At 45.6% G+C, this 21,059-nt stretch overlaps 7 protein-coding genes and 1 pseudogene across 8 annotated transcripts; 4 read left to right on the top strand and 4 right to left on the bottom strand.

Annotated features, from left to right (window-relative positions):
- Nucleotides 1-5,466: 5,466 nt before the first annotated feature.
- GCG54_00012953 (uncharacterized protein) lies at nt 5,467-6,820 on the bottom strand (the record flags this gene model as incomplete). Its single annotated transcript, XM_045412818.1, has 4 exons — nt 5,467-5,835; nt 5,900-6,286; nt 6,351-6,559; nt 6,709-6,820. The coding sequence occupies 4 exons, from the start codon at nt 6,818-6,820 to the stop codon at nt 5,467-5,469; spliced, it is 1,077 nt and encodes a 358-aa protein (XP_045268824.1).
- Nucleotides 6,821-6,822: 2 nt separating this feature from the next.
- Nucleotides 6,823-7,232, bottom strand: GCG54_00012954 (uncharacterized protein; the record flags this gene model as incomplete). The annotated part of the gene is given in 3 exon segments (XM_045412819.1): nt 6,823-7,074; nt 7,100-7,174; nt 7,188-7,232. 3 exon segments carry the CDS (start codon nt 7,230-7,232, stop codon nt 6,823-6,825), a joined length of 372 nt encoding a protein of 123 aa, XP_045268825.1.
- Nucleotides 7,233-7,242: 10 nt separating this feature from the next.
- GCG54_00012955 lies at nt 7,243-7,916 on the bottom strand (annotated as a pseudogene). The gene is made up of 2 exons: nt 7,896-7,916; nt 7,243-7,832 (listed from the first exon to the last, which is right to left on the bottom strand). Coding segments are annotated over exons 1-2 (611 nt in total).
- A 2,245-nt stretch (nt 7,917-10,161) lies between these two features.
- On the top strand, nt 10,162-12,175 carry GCG54_00012956 (Lactose permease; the record flags this gene model as incomplete). Its single annotated transcript, XM_045412820.1, has 8 exons — nt 10,162-10,384; nt 10,444-10,525; nt 10,556-10,699; nt 10,760-10,912; nt 10,970-11,111; nt 11,162-11,395; nt 11,445-11,932; nt 11,989-12,175. 8 exons carry the CDS (start codon nt 10,162-10,164, stop codon nt 12,173-12,175), a joined length of 1,653 nt encoding a protein of 550 aa, XP_045268826.1.
- Nucleotides 12,176-12,920: 745 nt separating this feature from the next.
- On the top strand, nt 12,921-13,988 carry GCG54_00012957 (putative 2-hydroxyacid dehydrogenase UNK4.10; the record flags this gene model as incomplete). The annotated part of the gene is made up of 1 exon (XM_045412821.1): nt 12,921-13,988. One exon carries the CDS (start codon nt 12,921-12,923, stop codon nt 13,986-13,988), a length of 1,068 nt encoding a protein of 355 aa, XP_045268827.1.
- A 600-nt stretch (nt 13,989-14,588) lies between these two features.
- On the top strand, nt 14,589-16,386 carry GCG54_00012958 (putative tartrate transporter; the record flags this gene model as incomplete). The annotated part of the gene is made up of 6 exons (XM_045412822.1): nt 14,589-14,791; nt 14,846-14,949; nt 15,002-15,339; nt 15,390-15,515; nt 15,572-15,904; nt 15,967-16,386. 6 exons carry the CDS (start codon nt 14,589-14,591, stop codon nt 16,384-16,386), a joined length of 1,524 nt encoding a protein of 507 aa, XP_045268828.1.
- An 876-nt stretch (nt 16,387-17,262) lies between these two features.
- GCG54_00012959 (Peptidase M20 domain-containing protein 2) lies at nt 17,263-18,721 on the top strand (the record flags this gene model as incomplete). The annotated part of the gene is made up of 3 exons (XM_045412823.1): nt 17,263-17,623; nt 17,682-17,825; nt 17,877-18,721. 3 exons carry the CDS (start codon nt 17,263-17,265, stop codon nt 18,719-18,721), a joined length of 1,350 nt encoding a protein of 449 aa, XP_045268829.1.
- Nucleotides 18,722-18,836: 115 nt separating this feature from the next.
- On the bottom strand, nt 18,837-20,541 carry GCG54_00012960 (Choline dehydrogenase; the record flags this gene model as incomplete). Its single annotated transcript, XM_045412824.1, has 3 exons — nt 18,837-20,212; nt 20,259-20,349; nt 20,488-20,541. The coding sequence occupies 3 exons, from the start codon at nt 20,539-20,541 to the stop codon at nt 18,837-18,839; spliced, it is 1,521 nt and encodes a 506-aa protein (XP_045268830.1).
- Between the last annotated feature and the right edge of the window lie 518 nt (nt 20,542-21,059).

The raw sequence follows: 21,059 nt of genomic DNA on the forward strand, positions 1-21,059 counted from the left end.
CCCTCTTTGGACCCCCATGCATCGAGCCCTTGACAGAGTGACATAATCATTGCACAGCTCATCGTTTTCTCGGCCCTCGCCGCTGCGCTGCTGGCTTATGGCATCCGCCTCCAATCACACATGGCCCGCGGCCATGTCCGAACTGAGACTCAGAGGCACTATCGGTGCCGCGACTGGTGGCACCCTGCTGCCAAATTCCGCCACGGCCAAAGGCTGGCTCGCATGTATCGTTTTGTCCCTTTTGAACGGCCTTCTCGACAGGGTGCTGCGCCATCATCAGAAAGGTGCGGCAAAGCGAGCTCTAGATGAGAGGAGACGCCGAAGACTTGGCGTATGGGAAGAACGACAACATAGCGGGCTGGAAAAGCTACACGAAATGCTTGCCGACCTCGACATCCCGGAAGTTGATTTGAACACCATCGACATGCACGAGTGGCTGGACTATGCTTTTTATCGATCATAACCGACCGCCACTTATCACTTAAGAACCCCAATTCGAATAATTTGGGTGTCGCCAATGGTCCTTTTATTGAACAAAAGCCATAAATGGTACTGTCATATCCGTTGCGTTCATTGAAGGGAGATGCTGATTGATGATCTAGACTGTGGCACCACTTCGCGGAAGCTGGCAAAGCTCTTTGGAGATGTTATCGTCTGGGAAACCAACAGGACCAAGATAGGCAGCAGATAGATTGTTAAGAAACACAGCGCTTTTACCTAAAGAACTCAGGCCGATACAACTCGATTTCTACTGACGCAGAGGTGGTCGGGGGCCAAATCAAATAAGGTTCAAGATCCATAGGGAACTTAAACTCAAAGTTTGCGGCGAAAGCACTCATTTGCGTTTGCCTTACCTAAAACCCCTATTAGTATGCGATTTATTACCCCTCTACACCACTTTTTGCTATTAACAATAACGCTATTAACGTTAATTAACATACTTCTTAACGTAATTTAGGCTTTTTAATATTATTTAGAGCGTAATATAGGTATAATATTATAATACTAGAGTAGGATAATAATAATCTAACCTCTATATAACTAGCGTAGTTATTAAGGCTAGTAGTATTATATAAAAGTGAGAATATCTCCTTAAAACTAGGATTTCTACTAATAAGATTAATAATATAAAAATCCTTCCTACCTACCTCAGTTCTCTAAGAAGAAGATCATAAGAGAGAACTTATACTACGTTAACTTTAATCTAACCTAAAACGTATTACTTTTAATAAGATAGCTATAATAGGAAGCCCCTAGCTAACTATAAAAAGGATAGTAAACTCCTCTACTAGCCCTAAGAGAGGTAAAGCTAGTTTAATTAATAGGGGGTATAATAGTAATTAGAATTCTTAAAGTAGGGTAAATATAAGAGGAAGAAGGTTTTATATTAGTAGTAGTATATATAAACCTATAATTAAAGTTATTACTTAATAGCTTTAGCTATAAATAAACTTTATAGATAAGTAGTATAACTTACTAGCGCTAGAGGTAATAAATAATAGCACTAGTAAGGTTAAAAAGATATAATAGCTAGAAGTTAATAATATTAAAGCTATTATTAAGGCTATTACTAAAGCTATTATTAAGACTACTATAAAACTACTAATTAATCTTACTACTAAAGAGAATAATCCCTTTAAGGAATATTTATTACTACTTCTATTATAATTATTACTACTACTACTACCTCTTATAGAACTTTAAGTTTATATAGAGATTAAGATTTTTAGAAATAATATTAAAATATAATTAGATATTAAGGTTAGAGAGATTAAATAAGAGAATATAAATAACTAAGCTAAATATATCGTTTATAATATAATTAAAAACTTCTACTATAAGTATACTTTATAGTATAGCGATCACTCTTTTATATTTAACTCTACCTAAGTTACCTTCCTCTCTAGCTTAAATTATTAAGCTATATTCTCTAAAGAGATATTCTATATTAACTACTAAAAGCCTAATAACTAAGACTTATAGCTATTTAAATATTAAGGATAAATTAGTAATACTATTAAGAATAATAAGAGGAAGAATAAATTATTATAGGTTAAGATTATTACTCTTACTATATTAAAACTACTTAACTAATATATATTAATCTCTATAAGCTATTATTATAAGTCTTAGTAGTTATCTTTAATACTATTTAGTATAAGTTTTACTTAAATAACCCCCTTAGTTAGAGTAATACTATTTTAAAACTCTATTAAAACGCTTTTATAACTTAGTATAACTTTATAAACTTTATATTAGAATAATAACTTCGTTAAGCTTATTCCTATTAGATTTAGTGATATTAGTAGACTATTATATTAATAGAGGTAATAGAGTGACTTATTATTAACTAGTAAGTTAAAATAGAAGAAAACCTAGGATATATACTAAGTGATCTAAGCCTTCTATAAGTATAAGTTAGGAGTTAAATACTTTAATAATTATAATAATATTACTAGTAACTACTATATTACTTATCTTTTTACCTTATTAAGCCTACCTATTTATCTTTAGATCTATAAATAATATCTCATAGCTTAAACTAAAGCTATAGCTAATAGAGAAATAACTATTAATAAGCCTCTAGAGAATATTATTATTAATATAACCTTATACTATAATAACTACTTCTATAAAAGTAAATCTAAGCTATAAAGTGAGGTTATATTAAGGGTAAATAGCAGTAAAAGCAGTAGAAGTAGTATTAATAGGCTTAATCTACCCTCTTTTAGCCTCTATATCACAAACTAAGTTAATATACTATTACTATTACTATTCTATAACCTCATATTACTAACTTATCCTTATTATAACTACTACACTCCTACTTAGTTATTATTACTAATACTACCACTAATAAAACTGCTATTAATACTACTACGCACTAAGAAGTAGGATTTACTAATTTTATCCTCCTCTCTACTTATTCCTTAGATTAAGCTTATACTATAACTTCTCTATAAATATCTAAAGTATCTATAAAGAATAGAAGGGACTAGAGATACTAAATAGGATATTAATCTCTCTACTACTCTTAACACTATTCTATAAGTTTATTTCTAACTTAAATCCCTTTAAAAAGTACTAACTAATTAGTTTAATAAAAACAATATCCCTATAGGTATCACAGAGATAATTAGAGGTAAAATTAAATAATTCCTAATTAAGCGAAATATTATAGATTTAATAACTAACTATAGTTTATACCTACCCCTTTATAACATTAAAAGCTAATAGATTTTTAAGCAGATAATATAATACTTCTAGACAATATAATACTTCTAGCTAATACTATTAAATAAAACCCTCTAATTAAAGCAACTAATAATATTTACTCTCCTACTACTTCTCTTACCTAATCACTTAATAATAATAATAATAATAAGTTTTAATAAGTAGAGAGGGGTTTTTTCCTACTTCTTTATATAAATATAAAGATCTTAACCTTAATAATTAGTAGTAATTCGTCTAACGAATAGAATACACTTCTAATGCTATAGCTAAAGAGAAACACACTATAATCAAAGCGTTATAAGGCTAACTAACTATTAAGATTAGATCATTTTTATTTTATATTAATATTATATTCTTTTAAGCAAAAAGGCCCTTAATAGCATTAAAGTTAAATATAACTATAGCTATAAACTTAACTTTATAATAAGCTCTCCTCTCTATTAATATCTCTATTTATTTTAATATAAATACTATAGTAATAAAAGTGATATAAAATAGTATTAATATTCTTAGCTACTTTGAAGGTATAGTTATAAAGAAAGTTTATAAAAAAGGTATCTATTACTTTAATCTATTTATACTTTATATACTACCTCTATAAGTAATTTTTAAGGTTACTAAAAAATACCTTAATAAGGTTAAAATCTAATAAGTATGTAGGTAAGTATAGTAACTTAACGCTATACTATTAATAGGTATCCTCTAACTACTTCTAGTTATATTATGCTGCGTTATTTATAACTAAGACTAACTTTAGGCTAGGAAACTTCCCTATCTTTAGTAGTATAAAGTTCTTAATCTAATATAAGAAGCTATTAGTATCTATATATCTAAGATAAATAATATAATTAAGAAGACTATTAACAGTAAGAGCTAGCAAGATATAATACTATATACCTCTTTTTATAATACTCTACTTTAATAGCCTTATACCTTTTAGCACCTAACTTATATATCTAGTACTACTTTAATAATTAATACTACTCTTATTAATAAAAACAAACATATCAGTAGTATAATTATAGATTAATATAATATATACTTCTTACATAGCTTAGTTTTATTACTAGGTAATATACTAAATCTTCTTTTTCTTCTATTAGATCTTTTTAAGGTAGTAAGAGATTACTAATATAGATATAGATAAATTAAACTCTTCTATAAGAAAACTTTAAACTTCATCAAAATAGTAGTTAGTCTTATTATATAAAAACTTAAAGATCACCTCCTTATAAATTAGTAATATCTTATAATACCTAAAACCTATTAATTAATATAGTTTTAGTATATCTCTAAATACCTCTTATTATTAATAATAGATTTAAACTATTATAATATTATACTTAATAAGCTCTATAATTAACTTATTATTAAAGTAATAAATAGGTAGTAACTCTTTTAGCTAAGCTTATTACTTACTACTTAATAGCCTTAGTATTATCTACTCTATAATATTAGTATAATTTTAATTAAATATAGTACTAGTGAGGAGGATAGATAGTAAGAGGGCTATATTATATATACTTCATATTACTAAATAGGTTTAACGATAAGATCTCTAATATTAATATATTTAAGGCACTCTACTACTAGAAGATAGGATATAATTATATAAATATTATAAGGTAAAAAGAGGCTTATTAATAATACTAATAGTTAATTTATATTTAGATTTCATAATAATATATATTAATTTACTAATAATATTAGCTAAATAGATAATAATAATGTTATAAGCTTTAAATTAATATAGTTAGTAATAGTTTTAGCCTCTTATAACACCCTAACACACTTACTTAAGAGGAGTTAACCTTATAAAGATAAAAAGAAGGATAGTATATAGATTCTAGCGAAAAAAGGGTCTTCTAAAGCTATTAATAATTAATTTATATAATAATTTACATTAATTAATATATTTTTAGCGTTAGCACGTATGAATAGGCAAAAGTAGCGTAGAGGGGTAATAAATCGCACACTAACAGGGGTTTTAGGTAAGGTAAACGCAAATGAGTGAGCTTATCTTCAGTATTGTATTTACAATTAGAGACTTCTCTATAATTGCGGCCCGCTGTTTAGTACTGTAACGTACGAGGCTTAATTGAACTAGAGTGATTCATAAAGTGGTGTTACGCGTTTTCGACTAGGTTCATCGGCCCTGAAAATTGATTTACAGATCGTGCCCTTACTCGCGTGTGGTGCCCCCTTTCAGCAGGTGTAGAGGGACACAGACGTCTAGGGAAAAACTAGCCCGTTGAGGCCTTCAGCGCCCGTGAATTGAGTAGAATCGGAGAGAGGCTGCCCAGAGCTCAGAAAGCCTATGTCCAACCATGCAGCAGAGTCTAATGATCCTCCATCGAATGCTTTAAGCCAATCTGGCGGCTCCTCCGCGTTTTCCTCCTCGTCTTGGGCGGCAGCAGTTTCTTTGGACTTCAGCATCCTGCTCAGTTCTGTTGCGAAAACACGGGCGAGGCCTTTAACTAGATGGATTGGGGACGAGGAGGGCAGTTGTTGGCCTAGCTTCTCCAGTCGTGTCGAAGTCGCCTTAACCTTAGTCGCTGCCTCAATTACATCGGAGGGTGCGATACAGCCGCGCTTGATAGCCTAAGAAAGCAGTTAGTTGAACATCAGTCCGAGATGAAGCACATGGGCTGTAAGAACGATCTACCTGAATTATCTCGGTGATGGCGTGAGCAATCATGATGTACATGTTATTTTGGATTCCGAGTATCAACTCATGCAGAATCTCATCATAGAGAATGACATTGAGTGCCCTCGAGGCGACTTTGAATGTCCTTTCAGTGACGATTGCTATCTCTGCGGATGCTTCATTTTTGTCAAGGGGTTTCATATCCTTCAACGCGGTCGCGCTGAGCACCAACAGTGAATGGCTCATGTAGAAATCGAGAATCGGAAGATACTGTGACGAGGGTGAGCCGTCTGGGGTACATCGGAGATCCCCAGTAGTCTCAAGAATCCCGAATGCATCCGAGTGCCAGCCCAACAGGGCTGAAAGGCTTCTATCTACAAGCGAATGTTTTCCTAAAGCTGTCAACTGTGGTACTGGTCAGCTGACATTGATGCTCCGCCTAGGAAGGATGCAATAGCGAGTTACTCACAAGCTTTCCTCTGATCTCTATAATACCGCAGATCATACGATCAGTGGGACTTGTCATCGGTTTTCGCCACCATTCAGGTAGGGTTGGGGGCAACTCGCTCCAAGAAACACTGAGATAAGGGCCGGTGGTGATCCCGAATGATTTCTCAGCAAGAAAAAACGTAGATCCAAGTTCTCTCAAAGTTTCGCGTGAGACGTTCTTTCCGCTCACTGGTCGAGTTTGGCTGGGCTGCGTTCACCAGCTTTGCAACGGCATCAGAGGAGTTGATCCCCATTTCTCTTGCCAACGGTGCGATCTAGTTAATTCACGAGTAATAATTAGTAACAATGCTTAGTCGCCGGATGTTGCAACCGTATACCTACATAACTGACTTGAAGCCAGTAAGGATCATCCGCATGTCTTTCGCAAATAGGTGCCCAGTATTTCAAGTTGATGATGGCTTGAATCAGCTCTACTGATCTGATTGACATGGCTATGGCCATCTTACATTGGCCTCTGCGATCGATAGCAATGTCGGGTATAGAATCCGGTCTCTTGCTCGACCCGATATGCCGCACCCCATAGCGCAAACAACAGAGAACAGCGTAAACGAATGCGAGTAGACGTATTCGGAAGTGTGGAGTACAGGGTCTAGAAGGCCGATGAAAGAGTTGCGTATTTGGAAGAAGCTTGAACCGAAATCCACGATCAGTCCCAGCCATGATGCAGCATCACAAGGGCCACACTTACAGACTCCAGTATAGGTCTACATCGTCCTTATCAATCAAACGAGCAGTTATCGGGTCGCAGGCATCGGCTTCTAGTTTGAGAGTACTGTCTATCGACTGATTTGCTTACACTTGCCAGTCCTTGGGGTAAGCAGTCCGAGGTGCTGCTCACCATCTCGTCAGCATTATCTTGTGATAGGGAATATCCAAGGAGTATTACCGAAGTATGTTTCAAGCCTTTTGTAAATGGGGTCTGGGCTCTCAGCATGACTGAAATGTGCGGTCAATTCCGGATCAACAACAAGTGAACCTCCCCCATATTGCGACGGAGTCATATCTGCAGCGGCTGCAGCCATAATATGATAAGGTGACACCACGGAGCTCTGCTCGCTTGGTGTGAAAACTTGGCCGAGACTTCGCCGGTGATTATCGTGAGGGAATGACTCATGTTGTTCGGTCGCAACGTGGATGCAGCTAGAGACTCCATCTTCAGCGATGGCAGGGGCAGGATGAGGTCTTGAAGGTATCGGTGGTGTCGTTGGAAACATCTGTCCGCTATGTTCGCGAAGGAGGGTAGCGATAACCTGGGCACGCAAGGGGCTCTCGTTGATGCGTGCCAGTATCTTTTCCACGGTGTCCGGCTTACTGGCTCGAAATCAGCCAATGAAATGTTAACTCTCGCAAGTAGTCTTCGTACTTTACACTTCCGTGCTTGCGACCTCTTCGAGAGCCAGATGGATATCGACATGTTCGATCCTGAGAAATACATCGCGAACTGTTCAATGACGTCAGCCGTTGATTTTCATCTTGGCTGAGAACAGATGAATACTCGACTTACCAAGGCAGGCGACGGTCGCATCGTTGTCTTGCTGATCGGCAATTGAAGCACGCTGTTGGGTGAACCGAAGGAACGCCGCCGTCACTTCCAGAGCCCCTTGGAAGCAGTTGCTGTTCTTCCCTCTCTTGTGCAGAGTTCAAAGCCAGCGGCGGCGGCTGTTGTTCCTTGGTTGGTTCCTGTTCCAAACCGTCTGATCCCATTGGGCTGCCAGATTGCTCAAACAGGGGCAATGTTGTGCAAGCCGCAATAGATTGCGATTGATGGAATATTGCGTGTAGTTGACGTGTGATTCATCGCGGGGTTTAGATCAAATGACCGCGGGGCTTAGATCATGCGGCGTGCGCCTTTGCCTTTGTCGACTATGACGTCCAGCCACATAAGTTCGGGCATAGTAAAGATTACTTGGGTTAGACAGGCATGTTATCCAAATGATTTTGAGTATCTAATAAAAGAAGAGACGAAGTTCTCAATCGGAATCTGGTCTCATTGTACCGGGTAATATATTCAAAGCATCACATTCTACCTAAACACGCACGGAGCGGTGTCAGACACAGAACCAGATTCTGGATCCTATCAAGTCTGTTCAGTCGTCCGTTTAGAGCCATTTTCGGTCTGCATCCATGAAGTCGGTGATCCAGTACAAATACAGCTTCGAACGCTTTTGGCAGCTTCAGGACAGCCAGGTGGGGAATTTGCCCGGAAATCAGTTCATGGGGATTGGGCCCTGATTGAGATCATTGAAACGAATGCCGCCATTATTGGACACTGTGAGAAGGCTAGTATTCCGTTGAAACGCAGGCAACGTTGTGCATAATACATGATGATGACAAGGAGAGGGGACCAAAAAAAAACCATCCCTCAAACACGGAATCTCGTCGTCGCGTGCTCCACAGCTGGCCTAACATCGGCTCCAATCACCGACACCGAGTCGAGACTTTGGCAACGAAAGATTCCTCTGTTCAGAAGGTGGAAACGACCCACAGCGCCCGCTTTTTAAATGACTGCAGGCGGTTGACAGTGGGAACGACAACGTGGGGATGTGGTCCGAGGAAGGCCGCTGCGGCCGGAGCCGAGATGGGTCGGTTGGGTCCCCCTGCAAAGAATGGGAGACAGGCCAACAAGTTCATGATGTCATGTTCATGTCGACCGAGAATGAGAACTCGTATTTCAGGGAGTAATTTGCCGAAACTAAACGCTGAGAGCCAAATTGCGCCTAGGAATACATATCAGATCGGGAACTGAACGCCAAGGAAAAAACTATCCAATGTGCTACGAAGAACCAAGGACTGAGCGTATTTGGATTGTCTTTGGCATCTCACTACAGCTTACGCTTTGTGTCTGGTATGGAAAACCGGCGAAGCAGGACTCAGGTCCGGCCCGGTTCCCCCGGCCGATGCCGCAGAATCCGGCAGATGTCGGCCGAACACGCAGAAACCCAAACGCCCTATGATGTCGTGTGTTTGAATCTCGTTACCTATCCCATGATCTCGCGCACGCCACCTAATGAAAGTTCCCACGCAAGTGGCTCAATAGAGGCAGGCCAACCAACGTGGCTCATCCCGAGAACGTGGAACGTTGCCGAGGGCAGCCAAAACTCTGGAACAGACCAGCCATCAGAAACTTTGGTTCCTAGTTTCACCAAACAGTATGAAGCCATTTTCCAGCCGTTGCGACTGGCCCATGCCGCGGCATATTGGGAGCGTACCCTCGGGGAACCCGGAGCCGACAGCACCGCTCACCCCATCGGCAAAGGATCGCCAAGCGACGCCATGGACCAACCCGTCGTTCGTCTGCTCGACACCTTTAACCCCTCCAATCACGACGCGCCTCGGCGATCCGGTTCAATTTCCTACCGCGGCTCTTCGCTGCGCTCCGATGTGCAATGCCGGACACAACCCGGATTTCGCATCCCACCCTAGCACCACACGCCGTCAACCTCCTCATGTGATCGGCCGGGGGATCGCGCGGTCTGGGGTATTGCGGGGATAGCTCAGCTGTTTCGATGAACCCACGGATGTGGATACGCGGTGGGTTTGGCACCTCACGCGTTGGCGTTGCATGGCTTTTTCTTGGGTGGCATGGTTGCAAGCCAAGGGAACGTGGGAGAAGCGAGCCATTGGGATGAAGCAGTCGAGCTTATAAAAGAGGTGTGCGCCTGCGAGAACTTGGAGAGGTGGCTGGCTTTTTGACTGTCCGCCCTTCTGAGCTTTTCATCTACCTTTTGAACTAACGAGAGACTGACGAGTTACGTCTCCTGCCTGCCAACATGGCTGCGCCAACAAATAGCGAGAAATATGACCACGCCAGTAGCGACGTAAGAGAAGATGCGCCTCCCGCAGAGGTCGCCGCGGTTGTCGCACATGAGATCGCGCACGAAGTCGACGACAGCAAGTATTCGCCGTGGACCAAGTCAATGTTCACCCTCTATGGTGTTCTTTTCGTCGCATACTGCTGTGGTGCCCTCAATGGTTACGATGGATCGCTTATGGGTATGTCAGGCCTCACATGTGGACGTAGCAGGGGATGTAGATCGCTAATCGTGTGCCAGGTGGTCTCAATGGCATGACCTCGTACCAACGAACTTTCAACATGACAACCTCGGGCTCATCCACCGGTATCGTCTTCATGATGTGAGCGATGCTTTGCAATCTGGATATAAGGGCTTGGTTTCTGATGAGGGCAATTAGGTACAACGTCGGCTCTGTAGCTGCCATCTTCTTTACCGGACCCGTCAACGATCTTTTTGGCCGCCGGTGGGGTATGTTCACGGGTGCGGCTTTGATCATCGTCGGCACCGCGGTGCAGTAAGACAACACTCTGGAATTTGAACATCTGGAAATCTGCATTACTAATAAGAATATTAGGGCGACGAGCCACGATATTCCTCACTTCTTGGGTGGACGTTTCATTCTGGGCTTCGGTGTCTCCTTCTGCTGCGTTTCTGCCCCTACCTACGTGAGCGAGCTGGCCCATCCCAAGTGGCGAGGAACGCTCACTGGCTTGTACAATTGCATGTGGTAAGTACAGACAAAGAACTGCGTCATTTCAAGTGCCAAGATTCTGACGAGCAACAGGCCTGTTGGATCAATCATTGCAGGATGGGTTGTCTATGGTTCTTCCTTTATCCCAGGAGATGATGGATGGAGAATCCCCGTCTGGATCCAGATGGTCACTAGCGGCATCGTGCTCATCTTCGTCTACTTCCTACCCGAGAGCGTAAGTCGCTGCCTTCTCTTCCCCATGACTTTGCTGACAGTTGGAAATAGCCTAGGTGGCTCGTTGCCAACGATCGACATGAAGAAGCGGCCAAGATTCTTACCAAGCTTCACGGCGAGAATGATCCCGAGCACCCGATTGTACAACTGCAGATGAAGGAGATGATGGCGCAGATTTCGAGCGAGGCTAGTGATAAGAAGTGGTGGGATTACCACGAACTCTGGAATACCCATTCTGCGCGCCGGAGATTGATTTGCGTCATTGGCATGGCCATTATGGGACAGGTACTTACGGCTCGGCTCATTCTTCCGACGCATTCACTAACAGCTGCAGGCCTCCGGAAACTCACTTTCCAGCTACTACCTCGTAACTATGATGAATACGGCCGGCATCGTCCAAGAGCAGAAGGTCCTCGCTCTTAACGCAGTCAACAGTGTTCTCGGTCTTCTCGGCAGTGTTGTCGGTGCCCGTCTGACTGACAGGGTTGGCCGCCGCCCTTTGCTCATTTACAGCATTCTCTTCTGCAGCATGACTTTCGCTGTTATGACCGGAACGTCGAAGATGGCTGTTGACAACCCGGACAACACCAATGCTGCAAACACTACCATTGCCTTCGTGTACCTTTTCGGCGTTGTCTTCTCGCTCGGATGGACAGCCCAGCAGAGTATGTACATCGCAGAGACCTTGACGACTACCACTCGCGCCAAGGGAACTGCCGTTGGCAACTTCGCGTCGTCTGCCATCTCTCTTGTCCTTGCTTATAGCTCTGGACCCGCGTTTGAGAAGATCGGATACTACTTTTATCTCGTCTTCGTCTTCTGGTAAGCGATACCTGAAGAGTGAATCATACACAGAGGTAGCTGACGTGACAATTCAGGGACATTCTCGAGGCCATCTTTATCTTTTTCTTCTTCCCCGAGACCAAGCACCGTACTCTTGAGGAGTTGGAGGAGGTGTTCTCCGCTCCAAACCCTGTTAAGAAGAGCTTGGAACCCCGCAGTGCCAGCACGGTGCTTGAGACAATGAAGGTCCCGAACGAGAAGTTTGATGTTGAACACGTTTAATGTTACAACTCGAATGACAAAACGAAGTTGACGTTTAGATGTCAAGAAATAGTAATAGGACTTGGATACCCGTACAAAGGGACATGTAATTGAGTAATCGGTAGATGAGCCATGACAGATTTGGATTAAAGATCCTTCAAGTTTCAATTCGCGATATCATAACCAAGCTTGATAGACACAGTGTGGTTCTTGTCACCTCGCCATCTACGAAGCTTCTGCGAGCAGGAAGTGAGTCCGTCAAAAACATGGATTCAGTCACCTCTGATGTGAAAGGCCACGGACTTGGGGCCAGCCTTCGGGTCACGTCGGAGCCAATATGGACACAGCCATGGCCGGCGGTCACGGAGAGAGCAGTCTGCAGTCTGAACAGTTTCGTTTACGACTTGGCGACCAGTTTGCGGCGGCATCGTATTTCATATGATGACCATTTTAGTCGGACAACTTCCGAAAGTTGGGGGTGAAAGACATCGGCTTTCTCGCCGACACATCCTCCCGCATGGAAACAACGCGGAGCAGTCCATGAGCGGGGAACTGCCGACCTACCAACAGCATCACCTAAACATGCGTGAAAACGATCCACAAAGCACGCAATATATGCGGATAAAATGAGCACTTAAAGTTAGCGATTTCTCGTTTGGACACTTCCTTAACCAGCCACATCTTTAGACCCAAGTCTATGGCCCGGCGCTTAGCCCAACTGTCGTCGATTTCAATCCCTGTATCCAACATCTCCAAATACTCCAACATGGCGGGGAAGAAACCCGTCGTCCTCCGCCTTGGCGAGGACATCAAGTACAACCACGACTACTACAAGAACACCTTCACAGAACTGTTCGATGTCGTGGCGAACGAAGAACCCGATCGGGCATCCTTCATCGAAGCCTTGAAGTCGAAGAAGTATGGAGATTTCTCAGCGATCTTCCGTCCACACTTCCAAACGGGCGGCGAGATGGGCCAGTGGGACGACGAATTGATTCCCCTTCTGCCACCGTCAGTACGTATCTTCGCTTCCGCCGGTGCGGGGTTCAACTGGGCGGACGTCGACGCGCTTGGCCGCCGGGGTATCTGGTACGCCAACGGTGCCGGCGCCAGCGACGAAGCCGTCTCAGATACGGCGCTCTTCATGATTCTCTCGGTATTCCGCAACTTCTGGCGAGCGCAGCGGGCAGCGAGGACATGTGACCCAGAACAGTTCACAGCCATGCATAAACTGGTTGGGAGTATCTCGTGGAATCCCCGAGACCATGTCCTCGGTATCGTGGGATTGGGTAACATCAGCAAGAAGCTCGCGTACAAGGCTCGCACTGCGCTTGGGATGAAGATCCACTACTTTGACGTCGTTCGATCGCCGCCTGAAGTTGAAAACGAGCTTGAAGCGACTTTCCATTCCAACTTACATGAGCTATTGGCCGTATCGGATTGTGTCACGTTGCATACCCCGCTAAACGCACATACCCAAGATCTGTTCAATCGCGAGACCTTTGCAGCGATGAAGGATGGTGCAAGACTTGTCAACACGGCACGTGGGCAGCTAGTACAGGAAGATGCGCTTGTTGAGGCTTTGCAGAGTGGGAAGTTGTCAGCTGCCGCGCTGGACGTGCACTACCACGAGCCGCAGGTTTCAAAGGTGCTTGCGGACATGGATAATGTGACATTAACATGTCATAATGGTGGTGCAGCCTTGACGACAAGGATGAATTTTGAGCTGAATGCTATGAAGAATATCGTTGAAGTTGTGGGGGCAAACGGAGATTTCGTTGGCGAGCCGTTGACTCCGGTTAACAAGAAGGCATTTGAGGCTGCATCTAAGTAGAAGACTGAAGTGCCAGACTCGAATAAACCGTCTTGATTCCAACATCACCTGAGCTACCATTAGAAGAGCCTCTCGAGGCTCTTCGTTGCTTCAATACCATATGTAATGCTATGGATACCACAAACTTGCGGCAGTCTCGCGCATCTGCCGTCATCTTCCCATGGATGTAAGTTCAACAGACGCACCACAAGCTAAGTTCATCGACTCTTTTCCGAGAGAATGTCCCGTGTGGACGGAAAAGCAGATCATTCGATCACTTCTCCAAATCTGGTCATCAACTTGCCGATATGTAGCCATCGGCATTCTCACCGATGCTCGGGGGACTCCCCCGGGAGGCTACTTCAAGGGGATTCAGTACCCGCGACCCGTTCTTTCCCCGCAAGCCAAGAATCCGGGGCCCCAACATGGGGAAGCCCCCACGGTTCGATGTAATCCACCGGCGTTCTCGCCGGAACTCGCCCAATCCATGTCAGTTTTATGAATCTTCCCAGGCTGTTTGGGTCTCTGTTAAATACTCTGGGGCTGTGAATTTGTTTTGTCTTTCAGACGGAGCTGATGAACCAGGCTTTGCTGTATACAACCCCGAATCCGACCACCAAAATGGCAGACGCGATTCAAGAACAGAAGTACGAGGCCGAACACGCTGAGAAGTGTCGCGCTCTCCGGCCTGATGAGCTGCCGCTCCCGCGAGAGTTGGAACACCTTGGCGGCGACGAACTGAGGCTGTTGGATAGGAGCTTGACGCGGCGGCTAGATCTAACCCTGATGCCCACCGTCTTCATTTTGTTCCTGTTGAATATTCTGTGAGTAATAAGGTGAGCTGGAAGCAAAAATATCGGTACTAACTTCTTGCTTAGGGACAGAAATAACATTGCCAGTGCGAAGATTGCAGGAATCACGGATACGCTGAACATGACCAACAACGAATACAACACTTGTCTTCTCATGTTCTACGTTGGGTGTATGGCATTTTTACCTAACACTTCTTGACCTCCAAGACTGACTTCTTCCAGACTGCATCACTCAGGTTCCCTCAAACCTCATCATTGGAAAGGTCCGACCGTCACTTTACATCTGTCTCATCACGTCTCTCTGGGGCATTCTGTCTATGAGCCAAGGATTCGTGAAGAATTTCTCGGAGCTCGCCGCCGTTCGTTTCATTTTGGGACTGGTAGAGGCGCCATTCCTTCCGGCTGTGTTTGTCCTGATGTCATGCTGGTATACTCGTAAAGAGCTGCCGCCGAGGATTGCGATCTTGTATGGCGGCAACATGGTCGCGACAGCTTTCTCTGGACTTATTGCGGCTGGGATCATCTCGAGAATGGAAGGCAAAGCAGGAAAGCCCGCATGGGTGAGCCTTTCGCAGTTTCTAGAAGGCGCGTCCGTACTAATGCGACCCAGGAATGGCTGTTCATCATTGAGGGCGCCATGACCGTAGTCATTGCGCTGCTGCTGCTTCCTCTTCTCACAGATTACCCCCTGCAGAGCAAACATCTCTTCATCTCTCGCGACCAGCAGTTGTACGCCGTAAGTCAATGTGCTATCTCATAACCTATTTGGCTTGACTGAATCCAAAATAACAGGAGTGGCGAATTCGCAAAGAGAACGCAGGCATCATTGATGAGGACCCAGAGTCCATTTTCTGGGGTCTCAAGCAAGCCCTTATTGACCCTAAGCTATACCTTTTCATCATCCAACAAATGGCTCTCATCACAGCCCAATCATTCAACAATTTCTTTCCTTCCATCGTCGGAACTCTTGGCTATGGTCGCACAACAACACTTCTTCTCACTTCGCCGCCTTACTTCTTCGCCTTCATTGTGTCTCTCTGCGTTTCTTTCCACGCTGCGCACAAGGATGAGCGTGGGTACCACATCGCAATCCCGATGGTGTTTGCACTCCTCGGTAACATCTTGGTATGTAAATATCACAGCTTCCGTTTATAGTCTGTGGAAGAGGTTGAGCTAACTGAAAGCAGGCAATGTTCGTTGACTCACTTGGTGGGCGCTACTTCTCCATGTTCCTCATGACTGCTGGCTCATATGCACCCTACAACCTCTGTGTTAGCTGGCTATCCGCGTCTCTCCCTCGTCCGCGAGCCAAGCGTGCTGCTGCACTTGCCATCGTAAACTTCATGGCTGCCGGTGTTGCACACTTCTACACCAGCTACATGTTTCCGGATAGCCAGAAGCCTCGATACTACGCTGGCGGCGGAGTCATGTCTGGTGCTTGCTTGGTCTGTGCAGGCACGGCGTTGTTTATCAAGTATTATTTGAAGAAGCAGAATGCCAAGTTCGAGGAGGAAGAAAGGGCTGGCAATGTGAGCCACAATCATATCTCGGGCTCAAAGGCTGGACACGGCGGGGAGGGGATTGTCAGTTTCCGTTATGTGCATTAAATGCTGCACTCGTCTGAATAAATCAATGATGTCAAGCCGTTGAAATTTTACTGTTCTTGATTGAATTGCGTGGCTGGAGAGAGCCGTCAATGGTGTAATCAAAGACCGACTTATTGGTTTTAGTAATTGCGTTTAGACTCCAGATAACCCGTCGGCAAAAGAACAGACGATCGGCTATTTTTTTTAAGCTTACTCGCCAGGGTCGACCCCGTCCCCAGCATTTCCCCATGGCGGTGCGGAGGGGAACAGGAGCATGGTGGGGAGATTTGCCCACGGCAAACTACCCACATCGGCTGCTTTTTCTTTCTTTCGCATGGAGTATTCCGGTCGGCGTCTACCAAGTTCCCGGAGCCAAGAATGTCGGGCCAGATGTCGGCGGTAGTGGTGCGAGGGAATAAATACCTATCTCTACCGCCAAGTCCCTCGGCCCCGGTTGCGAGTGGGGATAACATCAAAACCGCTGGCTGGGCTCTTCTTGGCGGCCATCCATTCAAGTAGACGGGACCGCGACACAGACTTCTGTCGCCGTTTGACTGGTAGAGGGATTTGACATTTCCCCGCACTACCCACCACTGAGATAAACAACGAATTGAAACGGTCGATGAAGAGCCGACGAGCGGTTCAAGGCCACGAGGGCCAAGACTTCAGAACGAGGGCCATGATGCTCGTCATCCGCTCATCGGCGGTATTGCACGTCTTCCCAGGCGGTATGTTGGAGAAGAAGATAAGCATGACATTCATTGATTAGACATCAAGTCTGGGTAGGAATTGCGGTATAAAGAGGCTACGGTCTGCCGTAGTTGACTTGGTACTGAAATCTTTCCGTCAAGCTCAAACTCCAAAACCTCATAGGACGTCATCGTCGAGTTCGACAACATGGGTATCAGAGGTCTTTCAAGCAAGCTAATCTTGGCTCTTGGCGCGAGCTCGGCAGCAGCATCTGCTGTCCTGCCCCGCCAGACCAACAGCTCGAGCCCCGACATCAGCCCGTACTTTCAGTCCATCTCCGACTATGTCGATTCCATTGTCGATGAGCTGTGGCCGATCAACCAGGAGATCCACGACAATCCGGAGCTTGGATACGAGGAGGTGGAAGCACATAAACTCCTGACCGATTTCATGGAGGCTCATGAGGGATGGAACGTGACCAGGTCCATTTACAACATCAGCACTGCCTTCGTAGCTGTCTTCGAGGGAAACGGAGACGGTCCTATCGTGTCCTTCAATGCCGAATATGGTAAGTGAGCACTCAATTGGAAAAATGATCATGAACATTATATTGACTCTCCACTTAGACGCTCTTCCTGGTCTCGGCCATGCGTGCGGCCACAACCTGATCGCAACGGCATCCGTCGGTGGTGCGCTTGCCACCGCTGAGATCATGCGTGCTGAGAGTCTCCCTGGAAAGGTCATTCTGTTCGGAACTCCCGCCGAAGAAAGTAAGATACACCTTGAAAGTCTGAATCTGGATGGAAGCTGACAGTTTTCAGGTCTCGGCGGCAAGGTCAAGCTTCACGAAGCTGGTGCCTTCACTGATCACAACATCGACATTTCCCTCATTACTCACCCGACCAACGGCGGCGACTCTCCTTACATGATCACCACTTCCACCGACCGTTTCGAAGTTGAGTACTATGGCAAGGAGGCTCACGCGGCTGCCTCCCCTTGGGAGGGTATCAACGCCCAAGACGCCCTCATTGTCGCGAACAACGCCATTGCCCTTCTCCGCCAGCAGACGCGGTCCACCGACAAGATCCACGGCATCATCAGCTCTGCTGGCTCTCGCATCAATGTCATTCCCGCTCTCGCCGAAGCCTCTTTCCAGATCCGCTCCGCGGACAACGTCGCTCTGGAAGAGTGGACTGATCGAGTGATGAAGTGCTTCGAGGCCGGTGCTCTTGCGACTGGTGCCGAGCTGAATCTGACCATGAGGCCGTACGGCTACGACAACATGGTTAGCAACGACCTCTTGGCCAGCTCGTATTCTAAGTACTTCACTGAGCTTGGCGGCGAGGTTCCTGATGCTGAAGTCGACAAGTTGCGTGAGCCCAGTGGAAGTACCGACCAGGGAAACTTGAGCCATGATTTCCCTAGCATCAGCCCGTTCTTCGGCATTACCAACGAGAACGGCAGTGTGCCTGATGGTGGTCCCCACACTGCGGCTTTTGAGGTTGCTGCTGGTAGTAGAGCGGCGTTTGACAAGGCTATCATGGTTGCCAAGGGTGTTGCTGGTGTCGCCGTTGATGTTTTGACAGTTGACGGTCTCTTGGACCAGATCAAGGAGGAGTTCGAGGCTACGCAGGAGAAGCGTAGAAGACGTCGCGCTATTTTCTAATGTTTTTGACGCCAATGATAGTTTCTCAATTCTTAAGTTTGGAATTCTGCTTTGACACTGATTGAATACTATTACATCCGTCTCGGATGATGCTAACTTCTTCTCGTGTCTCTCGTTAATTGCTAGTAATGATAGAAGCAGCCTGCTCCGCCATGGCGTACAAAGGTGCCATCAAATGAGCCGCAATGGGGACGGGTAAGACAGAAGCATCAACAACCCTCAGGCCCTTCACGCCCTTAACCTTGAAATCAGAGTCGACAACACTGCCCATCGCACAAGTTCCGTGGGGATGCCATGTAGTGACGCCGCTTGCGGCTAGACGGGAGTCAAGGTACTCGTCAGTGTCTTCCAGCGAGACTGGCTCGGTGTTGTCAGGAGCAGTTTCTCCAACAATGTACTCGTTGCCGAAGGCAGTATCTAGCATCAACTTCGTCATCTGACGGATGCCCTCTCGGTAGACATGACGATCGACCTCCGTATCGAGATAGTTGAGGTTGATGACGGGACTATCTGCAGGATCAGCGGATGCAAGACTGACGGTTCCGCGAGATGTAGGCAGAAAGGAGACAATGTTGGTGTAGATATGCGAACCGTCCATCGGAACAGAGGGATTGGAGGCACTATAGGCCTGGTAAATGACGAAGTTCTCGAGGAAGGTGCGGTTGGCGCTGAGCAGAGAGTGAGATGCAGCGTCTGGGGTAACTCCTTCATCCTTCTCGATGGCAGAAGCAAGACCAGTCTTATCCACCCCCGTTGATGTCACCCAATCAATAGGGTACCCCGCGCTGAACTCGGGCTGGCTAAAAATTGGATTACTGGATCCGAGTGCGTAACCATTCTCCGGGCTTCTGAGCTTCCAATATTGGTAGAACGACATGTGGTCAATCAGGTTTCTCCCGACCTCGGGGAGATCCAATCTCACGCTGATGTTGTGGTTCTCTAATGCTGCCGCTTCACCAATACCAGACAACATAAGGAGTTGCGGAGAGCGATAGGCACCAGCGGCTGATATAACGTTGTTGGCGAAAATCTGGGTGCCATTGGCAAGCTGGATGCCAGTAGCTTGCAGCTCTCCGTCGTCCGCACTACTGGAAAGCAGAATCTTCTCAACAAGCGTCTCGGTGAGAACCTCGATACCGTCGAGAGGATAGACCACAGGGGTCAGCTGACGAATGCCATCGCGACGAGTCTCGGTAAGCTCAGCGCGCCCGATGTTGTCGCCGGCATTGCTGTCTAGGTCTGGTAGCTCAGGAACTCCAAGTTCGTCCCAGCCACTGGCAACAACATCACGGAGAGGGTATGCACGGCCAGTTGAGGAGACGGAAGCCACGTGAAGAGGCCCATCATTTCCGTGTTGGGCGGCATTGTTGGTGTTGAACCAGTCTTCGGCCTTTTTCATGTAAGGCAACTGGTTTTCATAGCTCCAACGCTCATCGCCGACGATTCCAGCCCACTCGTCATAGTCTACTCGGGGCCCGCGTGTGTACCCACCTAAGATCGTTAATTGATACTCGGGAAGGTCAAGATGTGCTCTTACAAGAGTTGATAGCAGCGCCGCCGCCCAGGCCCTTGCCTTGATTGAAGACAAGAGTGCGGTTGTTAAGTGCTGCGACTGGTTCGGTTGGGTACTGCCAATCAAGCTCCCCGCCCAGGAGGTTGGTGGCATTGGTGTATAAGATGTCGGTACGAGCTCGAGTATCTTCGCCGGCTTCGATGAGCAGGATACTCAAGGAACTATTTTATTCCAGCATCCGGCTTGAGATGACCGAGCCGGTGAGGCCACCGCCGACGATGATATAATCCCAAACACTGGACAGCATTGTGACTCCCGCTCTGGCTCCCGACGAGATGTGCGAATTGAGAGGGGATCCCGGTAAAGTCAGACCACGTGGAAGAATCGCGATGGCCACCAAAACATTAGGACTCGTGAGGGAGCCCAGGTTTTTATACGAAGACGCAAACCCTACCTACCCTAGTATATCATCGGTGAGTTGTTAAAATTTCGCATTCAATGCCAAGAAATCAGCCCACTGGACTGCTTGCCTGGATGATACTCTGAGGGTTCCCCGGGCGCATCTACTGGTGTTGGTAGCTGCTGAGTCTGCAGGCTGTGGATCTGCAGCTAGGCTTTAGAAGACGAATCTGGATCGTCTTCCGAACCGGATGCTCAGGGTTCGCTTTCTGCGTCTACCTTGCGAAAAGTGACATGGTATTAGAATTCCAGACATTCATGGTGTTCGGGCTTCCAAGCAGTAAGCTCCTCCGGATTTCAAGCTATAACCTGAAAATAGCTGCCGCCCTTACCTACATGAAGTCCGCACTGAAATGTCTTCTCATG

Source organism: Colletotrichum gloeosporioides (assembly GCF_011800055.1).
Source record: "Colletotrichum gloeosporioides strain Lc1 chromosome Unknown consensus_16, whole genome shotgun sequence".
Lineage (NCBI taxonomy): Eukaryota > Fungi > Ascomycota > Sordariomycetes > Glomerellales > Glomerellaceae > Colletotrichum > Colletotrichum gloeosporioides.